This window comes from Labrus bergylta, chromosome 7 (genome assembly GCF_963930695.1).
Source record: "Labrus bergylta chromosome 7, fLabBer1.1, whole genome shotgun sequence".
In the NCBI taxonomy this organism is placed as follows: domain Eukaryota; kingdom Metazoa; phylum Chordata; class Actinopteri; order Labriformes; family Labridae; genus Labrus; species Labrus bergylta.
In genome coordinates, this window is record NC_089201.1 from 11,299,360 (window position 1) to 11,320,009 (window position 20,650).

At 39.6% G+C, this 20,650-nt stretch overlaps 1 protein-coding gene across 1 annotated transcript in view; it reads right to left on the reverse strand.

Annotated features, from left to right (window-relative positions):
• The window catches only part of znrf1 (zinc and ring finger 1), a 61,502-nt gene that overhangs the window by 15,542 nt on the left and 25,310 nt on the right, over positions 1-20,650 (reverse strand). The window contains exon 2 of the mRNA XM_065956737.1: positions 3,913-4,008. Within this exon, the coding sequence (XP_065812809.1) occupies positions 3,913-4,008 (96 nt within the window). The remainder of the gene's footprint in view (positions 1-3,912; positions 4,009-20,650) is intronic.

Below are 20,650 nucleotides of genomic sequence, written 5' to 3' on the forward strand. Positions count from 1 at the left end.
TAGAAACCCAGCAGAGCACTAATCCTCAATATCATTGATCGTAAACTAACTTGTATAATACCTCACTTAGCCTTTTTTAAATAAGTTAGTTTATGTTTAAAGAAGATAAGGCAAGCCGCTGAACAACAGCTTTTGGCAAGTAACGTATGTGGAACTGCAGGGTCAAAATGTTATTTCTTTGAAAGGCATTTAACAATGTCTGTTGCAAATCATGCTCATCACTCCAGTTGTTTAATTTTTAGAAAAAGAGGATTTTTACATTTGCTTGATGAAAGAGTCTTCTTTTATACCAAAGATAATAGGTCTTCAAAGTGGATTTAACCAATGTAGACTACTTTTTTGAGTGACCATATTTGGATAAGAGGTTTATTACTCTTTGCTACTCCTCTATCCTGGTACACATGTCTGCATTGTAGCAACTTCTCATTCACAACCTGTTAATATGTTTCTATATTACTCTATTAGAACAAAAAAATGAACATCATAGTCTACTGTAGACTACTTGGAATAAGGGACTCATTTCAAAACTGTTAACTGAGGTTAATATTAAGGTCAGAAGTAAAGTAATGTTTTTCATTTCCCTAGTGAACGAGATGATCACCTCTCTGCGACTCTAGGTCAGGGAGAGGAAGGCTCGGACTGTTGTGTGAGCATATGCACCTGATAGCAGTACGGAGTCTGCTGCCTTTTTGGAGATACTGGGCTGGCGTCAGCGAAGGGGTTCCATCTAGGGACTCTACAGTCCTGCTGGGGGACTTCAACGCAACTTTGGTCAATGAAGGAAACACCTGGAGGGGGTTGATTGGGAGGAACAGCCTGCCCAATCTAAACCCCAGTGGTGCTTTGTAATTGGACTTTGTGAATTGACCATGACAAATACTAAGTGTTCTTGGAACCCTATAGGCCAGAGATTGATGATTGACTTTGTAGTTGTATCATCTGATCTGCGGCCATGCGCCTCCCCCCACCCCCTTGCTCCCTATCCCTCTTGCTGCATCTTATCCCATCTCTCCCCCTATCCCTTTCCAAGCCCGGCGCAGTCTAGGCCTGTGAAGGCTGTTTCGTCATGAGCCGGGGATCCGGCCGAAGATTTCTGCCTTTTTAATAAGGCAGTTTTTTCTTACCACTGTAACTTTTGCTGCTTTGCTAAAGTGCTCATGATGGATAGGCCGGATCTTTGTAACATAGCAATAAGTAAGGTATTTTACCTGCTTTTTGTAAAGTGTCTTGAGATAACACTTGTTATGAGTTGACGCTATACAAATAAAATTGAATTGAAAAATTGAATATGTATTGGACACTCAAATGAAGAGAGGAGCGGAGCTGGCAACTGATCATCTCCTGGTGGTGAGTAAGATCACATGGCGGGGAAGGCTGCTGGACAGACCTGGTAAACTTCAATGTGTAGTGCGGGTGAACTAGGAAGATATGGCGGAGGCCCCTGTCCATGAGGTCATTGACACCCACCTCTGGAAGAATTTCTTGTGCATATGGGGTTGGGGACATGGCGCATGAGTGGTCCATGTTCAAAGCCTCCTTTGTGGAAGCAGCTGCTAGGTGTTGTGGCCAGAAGACCGTCTGTGCCTGTCCTGGTAGCAACCTTGTGGTTGGCAACAAGGAAGTTCTGGCAAACCATCAGATGCTGAAGGCTCTGGACATTGTTGGGCTGTCTTGGCTGACACGCTTCTTCAATGTCATGTTGAGGTAAATGGCAAATGGACTCATACTTTATAGTGCTTTTCTAGTCTTCTGACTACTCAAAGTGCTTTTACACCACAGGTCACACTTAACCATTCATACACTGATGGCAGAGGCTGCTATGTAAAGTGGCCATCAGTATTAGCTATCCCATTCTTTCACCTTTGCAAGCAGCGGGAGCAACTTCGGGTTAAGTGCCCAAGGACACATTGGACTGTAGGAGCTGGGGATTGAGCTCCAAACCTTCTGTTTGAGAGACGACCAGCTCTACCATTGAGCCACTGCGGCCCTACTAGTACAGTGTCTGTGTAGTGGCAGACCGGGATGGAGACTGAAGGGTGTGCTCCAACAATCGAGGTGTCACACTATTCAGCCTCTAAGGGAAAGTTTACTTTGGGGTGCTGGAAAGGAGGCTCCAACTAATTGTCCAACTTGGATACAGGAGAAAAAAGCGGATTCCATCCTGGCTGTGGGACAGACGACCCACTCTCTACCCTTGCTGGGCTTATGGGGGGAGCAATGGATTTTGCTCATCGAGTCTGCACATACTTTTTGGATTTGGAGAAGGACTATGACCATGTCCCTTGGGGGGTTATTCAGAAGGAATATAGGGTCCAGGGGCCATTTCAACAAACCATCCAGTCTCTGTATGACCAAAGCCACATCCTCGGCACAAAGTCAAACACGTTTCTGATGAGTATCTTCCTCTGCTAGGGTTGTCCCTAGTCACGGATTCTGTTTGCGATTGTCATGGACAGTATCTGAAGACACAGCTGGGGGAGGAGGGTTTCCAGGTGGGAGTCCTCAAAATGTCATCTCTGCCTTTGCAGATGACGTGGTTTTGTTGGCTTTCTCAAGCTGGGACCTCCAGCATGGATTGCGGCGGTTTTCAGCCGAGTGCAAAGCGATTGGTATGATGGTCAACACCTCAAAGTCTAATTCCATGGTTCTATGCCAGGAAAGACGGACCATGAGATTGACAGGTGGATTGGTGCGGCGTCAGCAGTAATGCGGTTGGGGTGGAGAGGGAACTGAGTCTGAAGGCAAAGCTTTGAATCTACTCGTGAATGTTCGTGTCAACCCAAACTTATGGTCATGAGCTATAGGTAGTGACAGAAGAAGAAGAAAATGGATGGATGGACAATCTGTATGAGAAAATGTCCCTTCCATTTAGCCTTATCCCCAAACCTTAGCAAAGCATAGATATCAAACAAATACAGAAAGACAATAAAATATTAACCTTTTCTCTGAACTAGTTGTTCAGTATCAGAGGACAAATAATTTGTATTTTTTTCCTAAAATGGGGGCTATATCTAGCTTAACTGTACAGAGAAAGCTAATTAATATATAAAACAGACGCCTCCCTGTCATCATATCTTTAACCCATAACCGCCATTGTTTGTAGAAATTAAAATGTTACCGTTTTCCATACTGTGTAAATGCTAGATTGTTAAATTAAAAACTAAGAGAGAGCTGTATCTTTAGGTCATGTGCTTGCATGGACCCATTGAGAAAAGTCCTGAGACTGACAGCCAGTTATGCAGCACTTTATTAATGTTTATTAAATATGCTGTCAAGGTGTGCATCAGCAGGAGTATGAGTTCACTATCATTATTTGTTATTGCTTTGACCCTTTGGCATGGTAGTCAATGCTACATCTGCTATTATATGAGCAACTGTGTTGCAGGTTTCTTGTCGGTTAAGACAAGTAATCCGCTGTTGAATAAAACATAAAAAATAGAACTCACATACAGACACGATGGCCTGTGATTGAGCCAGGAACATCTTGTGAAACTAAAGACGTTACATGCTACGGCAGGGGTTTAATTCCATTTGGGGTCTTAGCAGTGCAAGATGTGCTTGTATTTTTCAGGTCTGCAGAGCATGAATGATTATATTGGGTTGTATAAACTCCTTTTATGAATTTTAATGATTTCCTCATTTCCCCTCATTCATATTTATCGTGTTTTGGAAGGACTAGCTCAACAACAGTCTGTAGACCCGCCTACTTTGTCATGAATATTTTTCAGCACAGAAGCAGTGACAAGAGACTCAGCATACTACTGGGATGACTAATAAATATAAAAAGGACACGGCCTTGAAAAACCAGGGCCATATTAATTTTATTATTACTGGTTTTAGTTCAAATACCAGATCTTCAGTGTCCTTATCCAATTCAAAGAAAACATAACTACAGACAAAGGCAATCCTTACCATTGTAGGAGAGGCGAGGCTTGCTTAGACACATGATGAAGTGAACTTCCATTTCGTTGGACGCCACAGACTTGGAGCAGACAGGACACTTGAATCCTAGGAAAAACAGCAGAGAACGGATCAGTGACTAAATCCAATACATCCACATACCTCTGAAATAAACGAGTCAAAAATGAATCAGGATTTGTGTTTGTGTAGCAACCCTTATTGCACATTGTTACAAACTAAATTTAAAAGAATGGTTTCTTTAAAGGGTTTTACATGAATACCGATGTGAAAATGTGTTTCTGAATGTGCTACACATTTATCTCTTAAGGTGATGATCTACAGTCCAGGGACCCTGATGATAAACTACCCATCAACAGACCACTTAAGTGTTGCTGTTTTTCCTCAGGGCGCCTGGATCCCATTTAATGACAAACCATGACAAACTAGGTTGGGCTGCTGTGCTGCTTCTCGCTGTGATACAAAGTAAAGATCAACCTGGACTAAACAGTCCCCTATAGGTCTACAACAAAGCCATATTTATGTCAAATGTGGACATGCTGAGCTACTCATTTCTAGTGAGGTCCTTATTGTGACTGGAACAGAAAAAAAAAGTCAAATACAGATTTATACAAACCAGTAAGGATTCAAGCTGCTGCATTTTGTAAAAGCAAATGCTAAGTGAGACAAGATCTAAAGGTCAGATAGGTGATACAGGATGCAGGCAATACACTAGTGGAATTTAACAAGCCGCTGTGACAGGAAAAACATTTTAATGGAAATCATTGTTTGTGAGCCTTCATTGTTGTTTGGGCAGTAGACCTGACAGAAAAGTTTGACAAATGGTTTATAGAAATACCTGTCCTTGGGGGGGGAGGGGGGGCAGAGTTATAACAGGGAGATACAGTAAGGCTAAATAAAAACAATGCATACAGTTTTGCACTGCTAGCAAACGCATATAAAATGTTGTGAGAGGAATTCCAGGGAAACTTAAGGCTGAATCTACACCACATGTAACAACTACTTAAACTGAGACAAGAAGATACCGGTAGTTATATCTCTATGCTATTCTTTTTGCGGAAAATATTTCAGATAAATTAAAAAAATATAGGAATTATTTAGTAAAGAGTGTGACTGACAAAGACGTATGGCTTACGTCAATGATCTGTTTAATGTACGCAGAGCAGTTCTTTTATACCAAACAAATAACTTGTATACTCTCACACATGGACCTCTCCTTTTTTTCAGTCACTAGTCCCCTTTCTGTGATGTTTGGATTGCACCCATTAGGCCAAGTTTAACACATAACGGAGAATTAGTTCCACCACAAGGCCACATGAGTCGAGTTTGTGCACAGCTGAAAACGGACAGTATTTCACTGTTATAAATGAAGCTTCCAGTCAAAACAGCAGCGACCCTTGACTCTGAATGGGATCACTCAGATGTCTGAGAGCTGTGTGCCTACTCGTTATACAGAAGAAAGTTATCCAGCGTCAACAAGGTCTCACTTAATTGTTCAGACTTTGTTGTGCAAATTCACTTCAGAAACCTTGTAACACCGATGCTCTTGTACCATGAGAATCTTTTATTGCATTTTGACTGCTCAGGATTAAACATTAAAGCTTAGTATAGTAGGGACTACATCATCGAATCTGAATGGACAGAGGTTGTGTATGTGCTTTAATCATGTGCTGATATAATGAGATTTACATAAACAGTAAGCAGCACAGCCAGGGGGATTTCCGAGGGGATTTATTTGAGAAGACTTTTTCCCTTTCAGGCACGTTCCCTTTTGAGAGAGTTTTATCTCTGTGGATTTGGTTTTCTCAGGAGATGTTTGCCTTGCACACTTTGCAGTTCTTAGTTGGGTGGTTCTAGCCCGCCCTCCTGACAGTAGAACAAGGTTTATTGGCTTGTTTTTGTACTGTTGTTGTATTTTGTCTTCATGTCTCGCTTTTTTTTCTCGTCCTTAAATCTCCATTCACTATAAAGGCTTTCGAGACATGAACTTACCCTTGTGATAAAGGATTTCCCCTTTCATGTGATTGGCCATTTGTAGTCCAGAACGAGGTCTAAGATACTACAATCAGCGGATTCTATAGTTGCCATTATTCAACTTATACTATAACACACATAGACACATGGGCCAGTAAAGCACCCACACAGCAAAGTAAAACATTGACATTAACAGAAATTGTGTTGCAATGAACACACTGACCTTCCTTTTGTTTCACAAGAAGATGTTTTATACTCATAAGGCTGCTGATTGCATAAAATATGTGTGTGGTTAGAAAGCCTGTTTCAAATGTTTTACATTGTTGAAAAGAAACATGTCCTTTCAGATTGAATGTACCCCAGACCACACATGGGTTTTAGGATGATGAAAAATATAAAGATAATACTTGAGGATTGGTATTTTTTAAATGATTGTAACTTATTGTATGTTCTGGTTCCTACTTGTTTAGTATGTGACTGTGACTTCAGTTTTCTTCCTTCTTTTTGTATGAATCATTTTGAACATTGTGTTTTGGTTTATAGTTAGAGTTGCCAAACAGAGTATGTCATGAAAAAAAGGTGGGAATAATAAACCAAAGAATTCAGCCCACACCTTGTCGGTTTGTGGACTAAATATAACTATTTTTTACTTTCCTAATTTTGTAATTATCAAATTATTTATTATTTAAAAAATATTATTATTATTATTATTATATAGAAGGATATCATTTTAAATAGTAAATTAAGGGTGAGTTTTATCAAACAAACATTGTGAAGACGTCAACTTGTGATCTCTTCCACTGCTTAAAACATTATTTTTTGTTAGATTTACAACTTATGTTGTCTGTTGTCTGTTTCTATTATCAAAAAATGAGATAAGGCAAAATGCTCAGGTGTCATGTGCACTGAAACTCTGCAAAAACAGTAAACTGTTTGTCTTAGTTGTGCAACACTTCATGAAAAGAAAATCTCCAAAATGTAAGACATGGAAGTACAGTATTTGGACAAATCGTTGGGAAACATACAGAAAAATGCACTACACCCCCCCTCCCCTCCCACCTCTGCATGGCAGCTGACCCACTTTTCCCTTGGCTGCTATTTTCAGAAGCTCCATAGGGACGAGCAGGGAGAAAGATGGAGGAAATGAGTGAAAAAGATGAGCAGAAGGAAGGTGAGAGAGTACAGGCATTTGAGGAGAAATTAAGGGTTATGATACCTGGTCCAGCAGGACTCTAACTCTGCAGTTAGGAAGGTGTGTGTGTGTGTGTGCGTGTGTGTGTGTGCGTGTGTGTGTGTGCGTGTGTGCGTGCGCGCGTGTGTGCGCGCGCGCGCATGTGTGCGTTTGCCTTCAGCTCAGTCACAGAACCCAAATCCTTGAGGGCTGTTCATAGCATGAGGTCATATAAGGACAAAAATATATGTCATGAATTCATTAAAGTGCTGCTGCCCTTTAAATGAGGTGTTTGTGTGTGTGTGTGTGTGTGTGTGTGGTCAGAGCGCACGCAGGCGTAAATATGAGCAACTTGTGCCAGTAATCCTGTACTGTACACTGTTCAGGATTTGTTTATGTCACATTGGCACTTTCCTCTCAAATATTTGTGTTGCCTGTCATCATTGTGGACCGATGCAGGTGATGTCAGTGAACTGCACACAGCAGTTTCATGATCAGCAGCCATGGGACGCTCTATACACCATGGCATGGAGAAGACTGACAGCTGCTGAGGAGACAACTTTAATGTTACAATCTGATAATATCTAGAATTAAGATGCTTTCAGGAAAGGACACATTAATGGCCTTTTAGTTTCTAGATAAAACAAAAATCTTAGTTTGATATCATTTAAAGACCTTATGATAACATTAATATGCTAATTGTTTAATATGCTTATGTGTTATATTAATAAACTATGCATCTCAATCACTTTCTGTTTATCAATTAATATAAAGGTGACAATGATTCAAGTGTTCACCTGACCTCTGGTGATCATCTTTCTTTGTTTTGTTGTTGTTCTCTGGCTTTTTACAAATTAAGCCATTGACGATATTAACGCATAATTACTAACTTCTTGATATCATTATCATCTTTAGTTTTTGATAAGGTTCAGTCAGGTTAATAGACAGAGAGACCTTACTCTCTAAATTCATCTCCACCTCATCTCTGTGACTATGTGACTGTCAGAAAACCAGAGCGATTAAATCCCTAACCTTTCTCTGTTTTATTTAGTTATTTAACCTTTACTTAGTCCCATGGAGATTGGGGTCTCTTTTAGCCAAGAATAGCAGCAATACAACGTTTCAGCAACAAAAACAATCAAACGTTAAAATGATCAGCTAAAACATTCACACACAGAAACCCTGGATTCAAGACTTTTCAGGAGGTAAAAACATCCATCTCACTAAGTAGATGTTTATTTGTCAAAGCAAAGGAGGCAGAAAACCTTCAAGCTTATAGTTTCCCAACTTGTTCAGACTTTGGGAACTACAAATTGCACAATGTCCAAAAACATAGGTCGTGGATTCCAGACTAAAGGATTCAAAGGAAGTAAAGGTATAGTCTGAAATTTTGCCTGGAATGGCTTTATAAATGATGATATGGCAATGCACAAGGCAGTGCATACATACAAAATGACCTTAGGGTATAGAGTACAATGCTGAGGAAGACACAGTTTGTGATAAATGTCAGAGCGCCATGATACACACTGTCCAGTATTTTAGACTATGAGTTAAGGCGTTCATGTAGCATGCTGCTAATTTTTGTATTATGCTGAGATATTAGCAAATCTAAGTCTACATGCACACACAAGAGTGACATCAAACCACAAGGAGATATATGTTAGGATTTCAATAAATCCACCTTTCAAAGGGTCATTGACCTTTTTGGTTAGTTTTAAGGAGTGAACTTCTGAACAGCTGTCATTATTTGTTTGGCAGTATTGACGTATTTTGCCCACCAAACACTGGGACACACTAGAAAACCCGAAAAGCCATTTGTAATAAAATAGAGACAACTTAATCTCGAACTGTTCCATTTCAGAGGCAGTAGTCTGTGTTTTCAGTTTTTCTTGTCTTCAGCTCCTGGTGGAATATTATGAGAGAAACAAACCATTGAGCAGAGTACAGCTTTTGGCCTTGGCTGCCCTTATATGTGAGTGAAGTGGTTTGTTATCTTTGATGTGACTTGGCTTTAACATTGGGTGGGTTAGCATTGTGAGCTAAATATGCGGCATGAGGACAAATGTAAAGAATGTGGTAACATTCAATATATAAATATAAAGGGATAAAATCAACCGTAGGCATCAGAGCCTGTATAAAACAACACAGAAACTTCACTTACAGAAAGTAACACTCAGTATGGGACGATGTTCCCACCAACAAACAGGAAAAATAAAACACAGAACTGCAAGAACTTCAAGTTAAACTGACTAATGTGTTACAAAGTGAATCTCTTTCTAACGACTAAAAGATACAATATGTAGATTACGCTGCCAGGGGGCTCTCAATCAATCCTACAATAACAAAGATGACGTCGAGGCTCGTGGGGAATCATGGGAGTTCTCTCTGATATTCCCCCCACACACACACCCAATGAAAACGAACAAGTATAATTTACATGATGTATTTATCAAAGCAGCACATATAGCAACAGTACGGCAGCTTCCAGTAGCAATTCCAGCTTCCTCATTTAGTGGACTATGACGTAACATCTGTTGTTTCCACGGCAACGATAAACTTTCTGTCTGTCATGGCGGCTCATCATGGCGGCCGCCTCGATAAGACACGTGCCGTTACAACTATAAAATGAAGGATTTCTCTGGCTTTGATAACTGTTGGAAATATTTGAGGTAATGTAAGAACTCAACAAAAAAAAAAATATATAAATAACAGAGTTAGTCCATTTTTAATTTGTTTAGATATTTGAATGTAAACATTGTCATAAAATTATACATTTTGTACATTTAATTGTAACAGTGTTGAAGCATCTGGAATAGATTTCAGGCTATCATGAGATACTCAAACCCTGTCAAAGCCAGACTAATGCATTAAGAGTAAGCAGCTATTCAGCAGCACAACTGTGAGACTGTGTGATTGTTGTCAGCCCCTCCAGCAGAGAGCCGTTCAAACATAATCTTTTATGTTTCACTTTTTTAAGCTGTTTACCCCTCTCTGTCTTTTTTGTGTCATGCTTAATTGTCTTCAGAATTCTTCTTCTCCTTTCTCGTTATCTCCAATTGTTCTGCCATATTTTGAGGTGTGCTTGTCAGGTAGACTCACTGCTTGCCTTTACTCATTATGGGATTCTGTGTGTGTACATGCACTGCCTATCCCGTATGTGCACTTCAGACTTTTTATAAGGCTTTGAACAAATATATCCCAACCAACATTTTCTGCAGCAGCAGGATTTAAAAAATGCAACCTGAATCTTTGATTTATCCCCGCGAGTCTTTTTTCTTTCTTTTTTTTTTTTTTTTTTTTTTAGCTGATAAGCATTTCTTAGAGCAACTACGGTGAATGAGCCACTTTTGTGTAATCCAAAACTGCAGCTGTTTTTTTTTCTAAAGTTCACACTAACATTTTGTCCCAATCCAAAATCCTCTGTTTTTTTTTAGTGCCCTTGACTCGTTGTTAGCTCTGCAGCTTCAAGGGTACAAGGGTGCAAATCTTTTTTTTCGGAAATGGCACATCATCCCTTATGTCATATTTTTAATCCTCATAGAAGATTAAAAAAATATGACATAATTGTACTGTCAAAAATCAATCACCTACACAGAAAGAAGAGCATGTGCAGCACATTAGCAGCAGTGGATTCAGAGCTCTGTCTCCGTCCAGGATGTGTTCAGGGACTGAATTTAGTGTAGGTTATCTGCATTTTGGCATTTAGTGCTCAGTTGCAGCCTTGAAGCCTAAGGTTGGATTGTGTTTTACGGCACATGGGTATAACATGTGTTAAACAGCATCATCATTATTTTTACAGCAGTAATAAACATGTTGCAGCCTGGTACAAAAAAAAATCATTTTTTTTTTATTTAATAAAATTGTAATAGGGTTTTAGGACTTGTATAGCACTTTTTTAGTCTTCTGACCACTCAAAGCGCTTTTACACCGCAGGTCACACCTACACATTCACACACTGATGGTAGAGGTTTCTATGTAAAGTGAGCATCAGACGTAATTAATCCCATTCATACACATTCATACGCCCCTGGCGAAGCAGCAGGAGCAACTTGGGGTTAGGTGTCTTGCCTGAGGACACATCGGACATGTAGCTGAAGGAGCCGGGGATCTAACCCCCGACCTTCTGGTTGGGAGACGACAGTCTCAGCCGCCCCTGGGGGCAATGATTCTTTTATGACACATCTAATAATATCTAGGCTTAGAGTATTGAGTAAATGTACAAGTTTAGGGGCACGGCTCAGTTGACTGACAGCTCCTTGTTCGTTAGGCACAATGCGCTTAGCTTGTGTCTAACTCTAAGGTCTAAAGGCTTTGCCTGTTACAAGGCTGAATCTTAAAGACAGCATTTCAAATGTTGTTCTTCAAAACAGCTCTCCAGAAACCAAAGGGTGATGTCACTGAGACTTCATGTTTCAAACAGTCTCTGACATGACACTTAAACTTCATGCTAAACTTCAGGAATACTTGTTTTTTTCTAGCTATCCATTCTCTTTCTTACTAAGAGATTTTGTATTTATTTTAATGCAACCACCCAACTTTAGTCCTGGTTTAAACCTAAAAAAAATGACAACAAAGGAATCAATTTCTAAATAACTTTTAAAACATTAGCTGTCACTGCATTTAAACGAGGAATTAATGAATGAATAATAATTCTATTTTGAGTAGCAGTAATAAAAAAAAAAACACAGCTCATTCATTTCCATGTGTCTTTTGTGGTGTCTGCAGGTGCTGCATATATTTCCTTTGCTGCATTGTGAGCAGACACTTGAGCTGAACTGAATGTTGTTTTATTCTGTTTGTGGTCAGTCCTCTGTGATGTTTTAGGGATGAAAAACATCAGTGAATCAAAGTTGCAGAGAAAAGCGGCACTATGCTGTGATGCAATAATTAACATTCAGCCAGCAGTGGATCAAAGTCGGATAATGACTCAAATGCAAAATGGGTTGTTAAGCTTCCACTTTGTATTTTCCTGAAGCTGGCTCATCAGCAGGACGATAACATCTGACTGAATCATGATTTCTGTCAAGGGGACCACCACATGATCTGCAGCCTGGATATTTAATTACTGCTGACTTTAATTCACTGTAGCAAAACAAATGTATGTGGCAACTTGAAACTCACCCAGAGGATTAATGATTTATGATTCCAATAATGATGATTCAGTTTGGATTAAGTTACTTCAGTAAATAATATTATCACTGCAACACGTCTCTATTAGAAGCTGCTTTGATGTATTTCAGTTTATAACACTATTTTAGGTGTCTGCAGTCACTCAAAGATATGAGCAGTAATTACAGCACCTGAAGAAACTATTTGCACGAATATGTGTCCTTGTCTTTAAAATTTGTCCCCATACAGCAGATAGGTTCTTGAAAACCTCCATCTGAAAAGGAGTGCCAAACTCTTTTGAAAAGTTTGAAGTGGGGAAATCTGCTCCCAACAACCATCACAGAAAGAAACACTCAGAAAACAGAAAATAATCTTTTGGATAGACAAATGTATCTATCTTTCTGTGTCAATCCAAAATTGGGTGTTATTTATTTGACCGAGAAAATCCACTGAGAAACATGATAGAAACTATTATGATTAATTATCCCCTCGCCTGATTTTGATTAACAATGGCTAGATACTGATATGGTGATCACCCGTAGAGATGGCTTCCATGATTCTAATCCCTCTCATCCCTTTGGATTTCCTTCTTTAAAGTCTTCCTCACTCATGAAGAACAGAGCTCCACCATCAGAGCAATAAAAGCTTATTTCCCTTTAATGAGGCTAACTCACCTTTCCTGAATATTATGAATCTCAGCGTATTTCTTCTTACAAGAAAGCTGCTAAAAGTAATTTTCCTGGAAATTTTCATTCTCAGAAGTGAAAAATCAAAGAGCATGTAGACCAAAGAGCAGTGTGATATCACATTAAAAACAACATATACTTCCTGGTAGACAGCTGTCAGAGATAGCGGACAGAGAAAACACACAAAAACATATTCTATTCTGCCTTGTTTTATTTTGAAGCCTCTTTGATAATAAAAACAGATCTACTCTTCTCCTCAATGGTCACACAAAACACAATGTTCTGCTGTTAAGCATTACCTACTGAATTCATTTACTGACCTGCTGTAATAACTATAAACCTCAAACACTGATAATAAATCACTGCATGTCTGTCATCAAGCTAACGCAATGACTTAGCCCCAAAGCTAAACAGTAATTAACTTCGCTTTGGTAACTCCATCCTCTTCAGACGCTGTGTTCAGAGCTTGTTTAATCACTGCCACAGCCTGAAATTAAATTCATTCCAACAATCACTTAGCATTCTTGTCCGCCCCATCTGAACTATCCAAAGAACAATTTAGCACTGTAACAAAGAGTCATGTGATATCTAGGGAACAAAAATATATGTTATAGTGGCGTGAAGTATTTCACCAGCCATAGCCATCATTTTAAACAAAATATATATACATGTTTTTTTGGGCTTTTTGGGCTTTTATTTGAGAGATAGGACAGTGGATAGAGTCGGAAATCAGGGAGAGAGAGAGTGAGGAATGACATGTGGGAAAGGAGCCACAGGTTGGATTTGAACCCAAGCTGATTCAATTCTCTTGGGCGAGATACTTCAACAACACAAAGACAACAACACTTACACGTCTCCACAGTTACCTAACCACACCTTGCATGACTACGTGATAACAACAGGATGATTAGATCCGTCACACACTAAAAAGCTAAAGTGCTATTAAATGGTTCCATGGAGATTCTGTTTTCTAAACCCCTGAACAGACAACACACACTCACATAGGGCTGGATATCAAATTCAATACTTTTTTGGCAAGGATCGAATTGCTTCGACACTACAGAGTATCGAAAAATGGCTTGTCATTCGAAGCAAATTTCGATACCTACAGAGCTTGATGGTCTGCACCATTACCACGCCGGCGTATGCCTGTGGTGCGCCGTCTGCATATCATTTAAACTTTGTCTCGTTTAAAATATATCATCCTCCCTCGCCGCTTGTCATCCCCTCTCGCTGGATTGTGTCCTGGCTGTATGAAAAGGAACGCAGCCAATATCATCAGCGTCAGTGAGCCAATAAGCATGCAGCATGCTTGTTGTACCAGGATCTAATAATGCTGGTGATTGGCTGCTTAACCAGCCGTGTGTTGTTGTGTTTTGAGAGGCTTGACTACAGTGTGCATTGTGAAGTTTGGAAAAATGTCAAAGAGATCAAAACAGACAGTGTTGAAACACTTTAGCTTTAGTTAAACCACATTGTGGCAAAATGGTTTATATTCTCATGTTATGAAACTGCTTTGAATGTTTTAAAATGCCATGGAGCTGAAAAATAAAACTAAAGATTAGTATCATAATGTGTAATGTAATTTTTTTGTTAAAATGGATTTTATAAAATTGGTATCGAAAAAAGTATTGTTTAGGAACTGGTATCAAAGTCAAGGTATCTGTATCTGTATCTGTATCGAACATTTTTGAACGATACCCAGCCCTACACTCACATACACATTTGTCAGGTCAGATCATATACTGTAAATAATAAGGGACGAAGCCTGAGTGACGTCACCCATCTTTCAACTTTTGAGTCCCGACAACGAAAGTAGCCATGCTGGAAATGCTGTCTAAAACTAACTTTCAGTTAACCTAACGACATGCTGAGAGCTGGAGCTGAGGCGGGTTTTAAGCTTCTTGACAAACCGTTACACCGCCTGTCAAGGTCAGCTACGGTTTATAGTGAATAGCGCTTATCCATCAAAAAAATCTAAACGGATGAGTTATCACTAAATTCATACAGTGTGCGCTGATCGAGACATGAGCTATTAAGACCTGTTTTCTTTTTTTTTAACCATGCTGTAAACATATTTCTGATGTAAGACCAGGCTTTTTTGAATGGTTGTGTATGTGAAGTCTGGTGCTTCTGCAGCCAACCTCAAGTGGACCATCCACGAACTGCAGGGATTTGCACTTCAAGAGGTTGCTGCTTTGGTGAAAAATTTCAGCTCAATGTGTGGACATATGCATAAATTCACAAAGATACCTGGGCTTAGGATGAGCAATGGAGTGTGTGTCAGTAGGAAGTGGATCTGTAGGCAAACAGTACGGCTACATGTTCAATGTTTGAACAGATTGTACCTGCTGCAGTGGGTTGAGACCGACCGTATTTGCTTTTAAAGGTTCAGTCTTACAGTTTGTGTTTGCTGTTTGATATAAAATTCAAACTCAGATGAGAGGATGATATCAATTAATCTCCAGAACAAACACACGCCTGGGATGTGTTTAATTTAGCACAGAGTCAGGGGACTATGAGGATTCAACTTCCAACACACCGCAAAACTGGTTTACTGTGTCTTATTCACACATTGTAACACGTTTAAACACAAACACCCGAGGGACACATGGAATTTTGTTCTCAGGTGCTATGACGCTTAATCATTCCAACTTTAAAGTGAAGACTTATGAGATACACAGCATACAGTCTTAGCTTTTTTTCGTCAGGAAATCATTACAAAAAAGTAGTTTTAGTTCACCTTCTTTCTAACTCCAAAACTGACACCCAAGTGTTTCACCGTCATGCATTCATACTTCCCTACGTACATGTGCTAATGCTCACAGCATAAGCCTTTAAATCAGGATGGGGCAAAATGTATTTCAGTACTAAGCAAAGCTGAGTATACCTTTGAACAACATGGACACCATGGACGCAGAAGTTTTGTGACTGGATACTGGAGAAGTTGACCTTCTCTACGGCCTGACAGCATGAAAGCTAATTGTGGACCAGACATGGCACCACAATATGTAACCAAGTCCCAAAAGGCATGTAACTAGCTGAAAATGAAAGAATTACTGGTAGGTCGAGCAGATTCACCCGACACTGCACAAAGACATCCCACATCCTCCACATTGGAGACCCGGTCTCAGAAGTGAACAAAAACTGTATAATAGAGTTGTCGGGAGAATATATAAGAAAGCAAGAATAGACCAAGCTACAGGAGCACTAAGAGGTAGGAGACATTTATCATATTCATACTGAAGTTATTGTGGATTCAGCAGAATATAACCATATGTCTCTGCCGGGCCACAGTGGGCCAGTAAGCAGCATGGCTACACTGTCACTTAATAGTTTTTTATCTGACTTTTATCACGGCAGGTAATAAAGGTTATCATCTAGAATGAAAATCAATCAAATGCTAATACTCACTTAAAAGCCAATGATACTACGGTAGCATGGGTTTATCGAGCTGGACAGAAGTGAACCTTGACAAGATTGAGTTTCCAGGGTGTCTGAGAAAGTGTAGAAGATGACCTGTCATTCTTTCCAACTCTATGCTACGACAGCAAAAGCAAGTTATTAAACACATGGTTTCATTGTAATGTCAAAGAAATGTTTAACTCTGTTATACTTTCAGAGTATAAGGCTTCGTCTTTCAGCCTGTTCTTTGTTGTCACCATTTTGTTAAAGGACGAATGTGCGACATTTTGATCCAGTAGATGTCGCCCTTGAGCACCAGCATGAAACCAAAACAAACTGCTGTGTGGCGACACCTCCGCCGCACTGAATCCTCCGCTCTCCTACAGCGACACACCTCCAACCCCTCTCCCCTCGCATTCAAGAAAAGAGTAATCAAATTGAAACGCACCATAATTAAACACCAAGCGCAAGCAGCGGACACAATGGTCCTTGTCTCGAACATTGTTGTGTTAGCAGGCTAATGGTAGCGCTCTTTAGTTCGCTCTTAGCTTTACATTGTATGTGCATTTACACACAGAATGACAATGATCTAAAAACACTTGTGTGACATTCAAATAAGCAGTGAGTAGGCTAGGTTATTCTTCTTCTCTCTAGTCCTTCACTTGAACAGCTTTTATACATAAGGGGATGAGCCGGCCGGCCATGTAAACACGATGTAAATATGACTCAGACATCATCACAGACAGCAGGACTCGCTCGTCTCACTCATTGTAGACAGGCATGACTCAGAGAGTTATTTACAGACGATATACTGGATTTCTGCTGTATTTATGTGTAAAATAATGCACATTGTTCCTTTAACAAACTTTTAATGTAGCTTAGCATTTAAGAACACCAACCCAGACCATTACTTCCACTATGTTACCAACATTTATTAAGATCCAGCCAATCCTTGAGCTTGGTAGAGCTTTAACCATGTATTGTGCTTTTAAGGAGTTGTTTTGCACATGGACCTGTCTGCTTAAGGGCTAACCTGGCTCTTTTTGATCACTATTTTCTGTGTGTTTGCCTACCTACCACCCCTGTCTATAAGCTATCATTTTTACAAAAAATACTAACCAGTCAACCGATGATCATCTGCACTTGGGTCCTTCCTACATGCCTTGAAAGGCTTGATTGCATGATTGTTTAGGAATTCATCAACCAACCTACTACTGTTTATATAACGTTTATTCACGATGCCTTTGACAAACTTTTTACATATTTTTTTGTGAAAGCGTGAAACTTACTTTGACATGTAGTAGATTCACAGGGCTTGTTCCTCAATAAACTCTGTCTCTCTGTACTTTATCCCTTACTTAACAACTTTTAATTACCTGAAGGTCAGTGATCTTACTTTGAATAATACCAGGTGTCTTATCACTCAGCAGACAGTATAGAGTGCAGAAGCCAATAATCTGCTGATGAACACTTGTTCTTTAGTGAATGTGGTTTTCATCATTTAAAATATATCAAACAGCCGGCTCATCCGAATTGTTGAGTACTGGGTGCTGGACAAAAAATACACAAAGTCAAAAGGAAGACTGAGTCCGCACTCTAGAAGCTGCGCCGATTCACGTTTATGTATCACCACATGTGATGTGAACTACTGAGGAGACACTACACACCTCCATATATACAACCGCTGAGGCCACCTGTCAGGTCATGTGGTACAAAGTAAAGAACAATATACAATGGAAATATAAATATAAGGACTATATAATATAAAGGACTACAGACCTACTATGTGTACAGTAGAAGCAAAGCAGAGCTGAGACGCAGCATAGAGGAGCCAGTGGAAGCACACACATTGACTAAAGTGAAGAATTCAGGGGTAATGCCCACTAGGGGCCGGGCTGACATAACCTCTTCATAAAACTATGCTTTTTGGAGATTTACACTCGCAGCAAATCAGTGATGAAGATTTAAACAGATTTACCTTAACCACCTGTTGACCAACTGTCTTATTTCAAATTGTAAGATTTCTGAATTAGGAACTCCCCTGAAACACTGAAAACAACTGTCTTCAAATGTTGTGTTGTCCTAAGCATTTGTTATGCTTTTGTAATGAAGGCTGCACAAACCCTCTGATAAAAAACTGTTTGTAAGCAGCCTAAAAAAAACTTTCAAGACAAAACTCACAACTGCTCATTTACTTTGTCTGCTAGTTTATTTCAGCTCTCTTTGGTCAGATCTGTCACTTCATTATTATAATGGAGAGATACGTATATTAAATTCCAAAAAGGCTAATGATATGATTCCTTCAACAAAATTGTAATTGTTGTTTCTAAATCTATATGAAGTGTTTATTCAGTCAATGAATGCTGCACTTACTTAATTTAACAGCTTCCTTCTTGAGAAATCAAGAAATTGGCAGACAACATAAGATTTGGAAATGTTTTAATTAATGTAAAAGGGATTTTATATCTTCACCAATTAAAAGTATGTTATAAACCAAACATTTCTGTTGATAATGGAGACAATGTGAAGAGAACCTCATATTTGATCACAGAGTCTGATGGAGGTTGTTTCTCCTGTGGCTTGCCATGAAATGTTCTTTTTTTAAGCAGTTCTGAACAGCCCTGCAGTGATTTGTTTAGCGGTTACTTCCTGTGTCTTCTTCTTTGGGGGATTTTTCTTTCTTGTCTAATTGTTTTTGTCTTTTAACATCTCTTGCTTTTCGTTAGATCTTACTTTTTCATTTATATTATTTTTTTCTCGTCCTCCCAGTTAATGGGCCGATGTATACCAAACTTCTTACTGCAGATTAATATGACTGGACATAGTCTTCCAGAGTCTGTAACCAGAACTGTATCTGAAGAAACAGTAAGGTTCTTCAAAGCAGAGGTTTGATCAATTGAAATAAAGAATCAATCGATTTTTATTTGTATAGCGTCAACTCATAACAAGTGTTATCTCGAGACACTTTAATGTCAATGTCACTGACCAACCAGAATGAAGAATTCAGCATAGCTTGTAAGAAGAATATACACATTCACATTTTTGTGTCTCCTTCACTGATTCTCACTAAAGCATTACAGTACAAAAAGGGACAGATTTGAATGTCAGCTACAGTATAGCCGTTCTGAAAGAGAGGAGTTCAAGTGTCGGAGCCTTGCAGATCTGTATTTAAATGAGCTGAAACTATATGAGAAAGCTGACCTGGTCGTAAAAGTCGTATGAACAGAACCCTCAACCAGTCTTGCAGACACATGTGAGCAATGAATGACTATAAGACGAAACACAGCGCTGCAGCAGACAAAGAATATGATTAAAACATGGGTCAGCCAGTCTCATGATGATGAATAATGTCCAGAAGAGAAAAGGCTGGACTGTAGATATAGCCACGCTCATCGAGAGGAGTCAGTCTAAATCAAACCAAAGCAGGGGAGCTTAATGTCCGCACGAACGACTCTCCTGGATCGAGTCAATAGCACTGCAAAGTCCTGACTGTATTTAAAGCTCTCGTCAAATATCTGAGCAATTATCACTGTTGAGATGAGGGCTCGCTTATTGTTTCCAGTTCAGGCTGTTCTGTGTATTAACAGTAGGAGCTTTGGTTGATGAGTGTCAATAGCTGCAGAGGACAGACAGACAGGAGGAGGAGGAAGGGGGAGTCCGCTTTAACTGTGCAGTAAAATAAGGATCACAACAGTCCGGGGGCAGAGAGAGAGAGAGAGAGAGAGAGAGAGATGAATCATCCAGCCATCTACTTTATGGCGCAGAAGTGAGGAGGAGGAGGAGGAGAGGACAGAGGGAGAGAAACAGAGGGGGGACAGCATAGCAGAGAAAAGACAAAGGCAAGCCAGAAAGTTTAGAGGGGGAGTAGATGAAAAGAGAGTGCACAAGGGAGCAATAGATGAGGAAACGGGTATGAATATTGAGAATAAATAAAGGGCGTGAGGCTGAATCATGGGATTGAGTGGGAAGGGAGGGGCGGAGAAGGAGAGACACCAGGGGGTGAGAAAAGGAGGCGGGGAGTCATGAGGACGGACAAGGGGTGGAATCTAAACAAAGTTAAAAAAAAATTAAAAAAAGAAGAGGCAGGAAGTAAAAGATTGAGAGCTCATGCTAAAGGGTGTGTTCTACTTTTAAAGTATTCCTGACTTGCATCTGACTTTCTCCTCACATGCAGATGTGCTGATGCAGCTAAGTTCCCATAGGTCCAGTAAAACTAAAAAACCCACAGCCTGACTACTTTATATGTTTTCCAACAGTATAGCTCCTGTGCAGAATATCTTCCTTGAGGGGTTAAAAATATCAAAAAAAAATTCTTAAAGATTAATTCCATACAAGGTTTCCTACCCTCTCATGATAACATTTCAAGCTGGTTTGACATCTGTTTAAA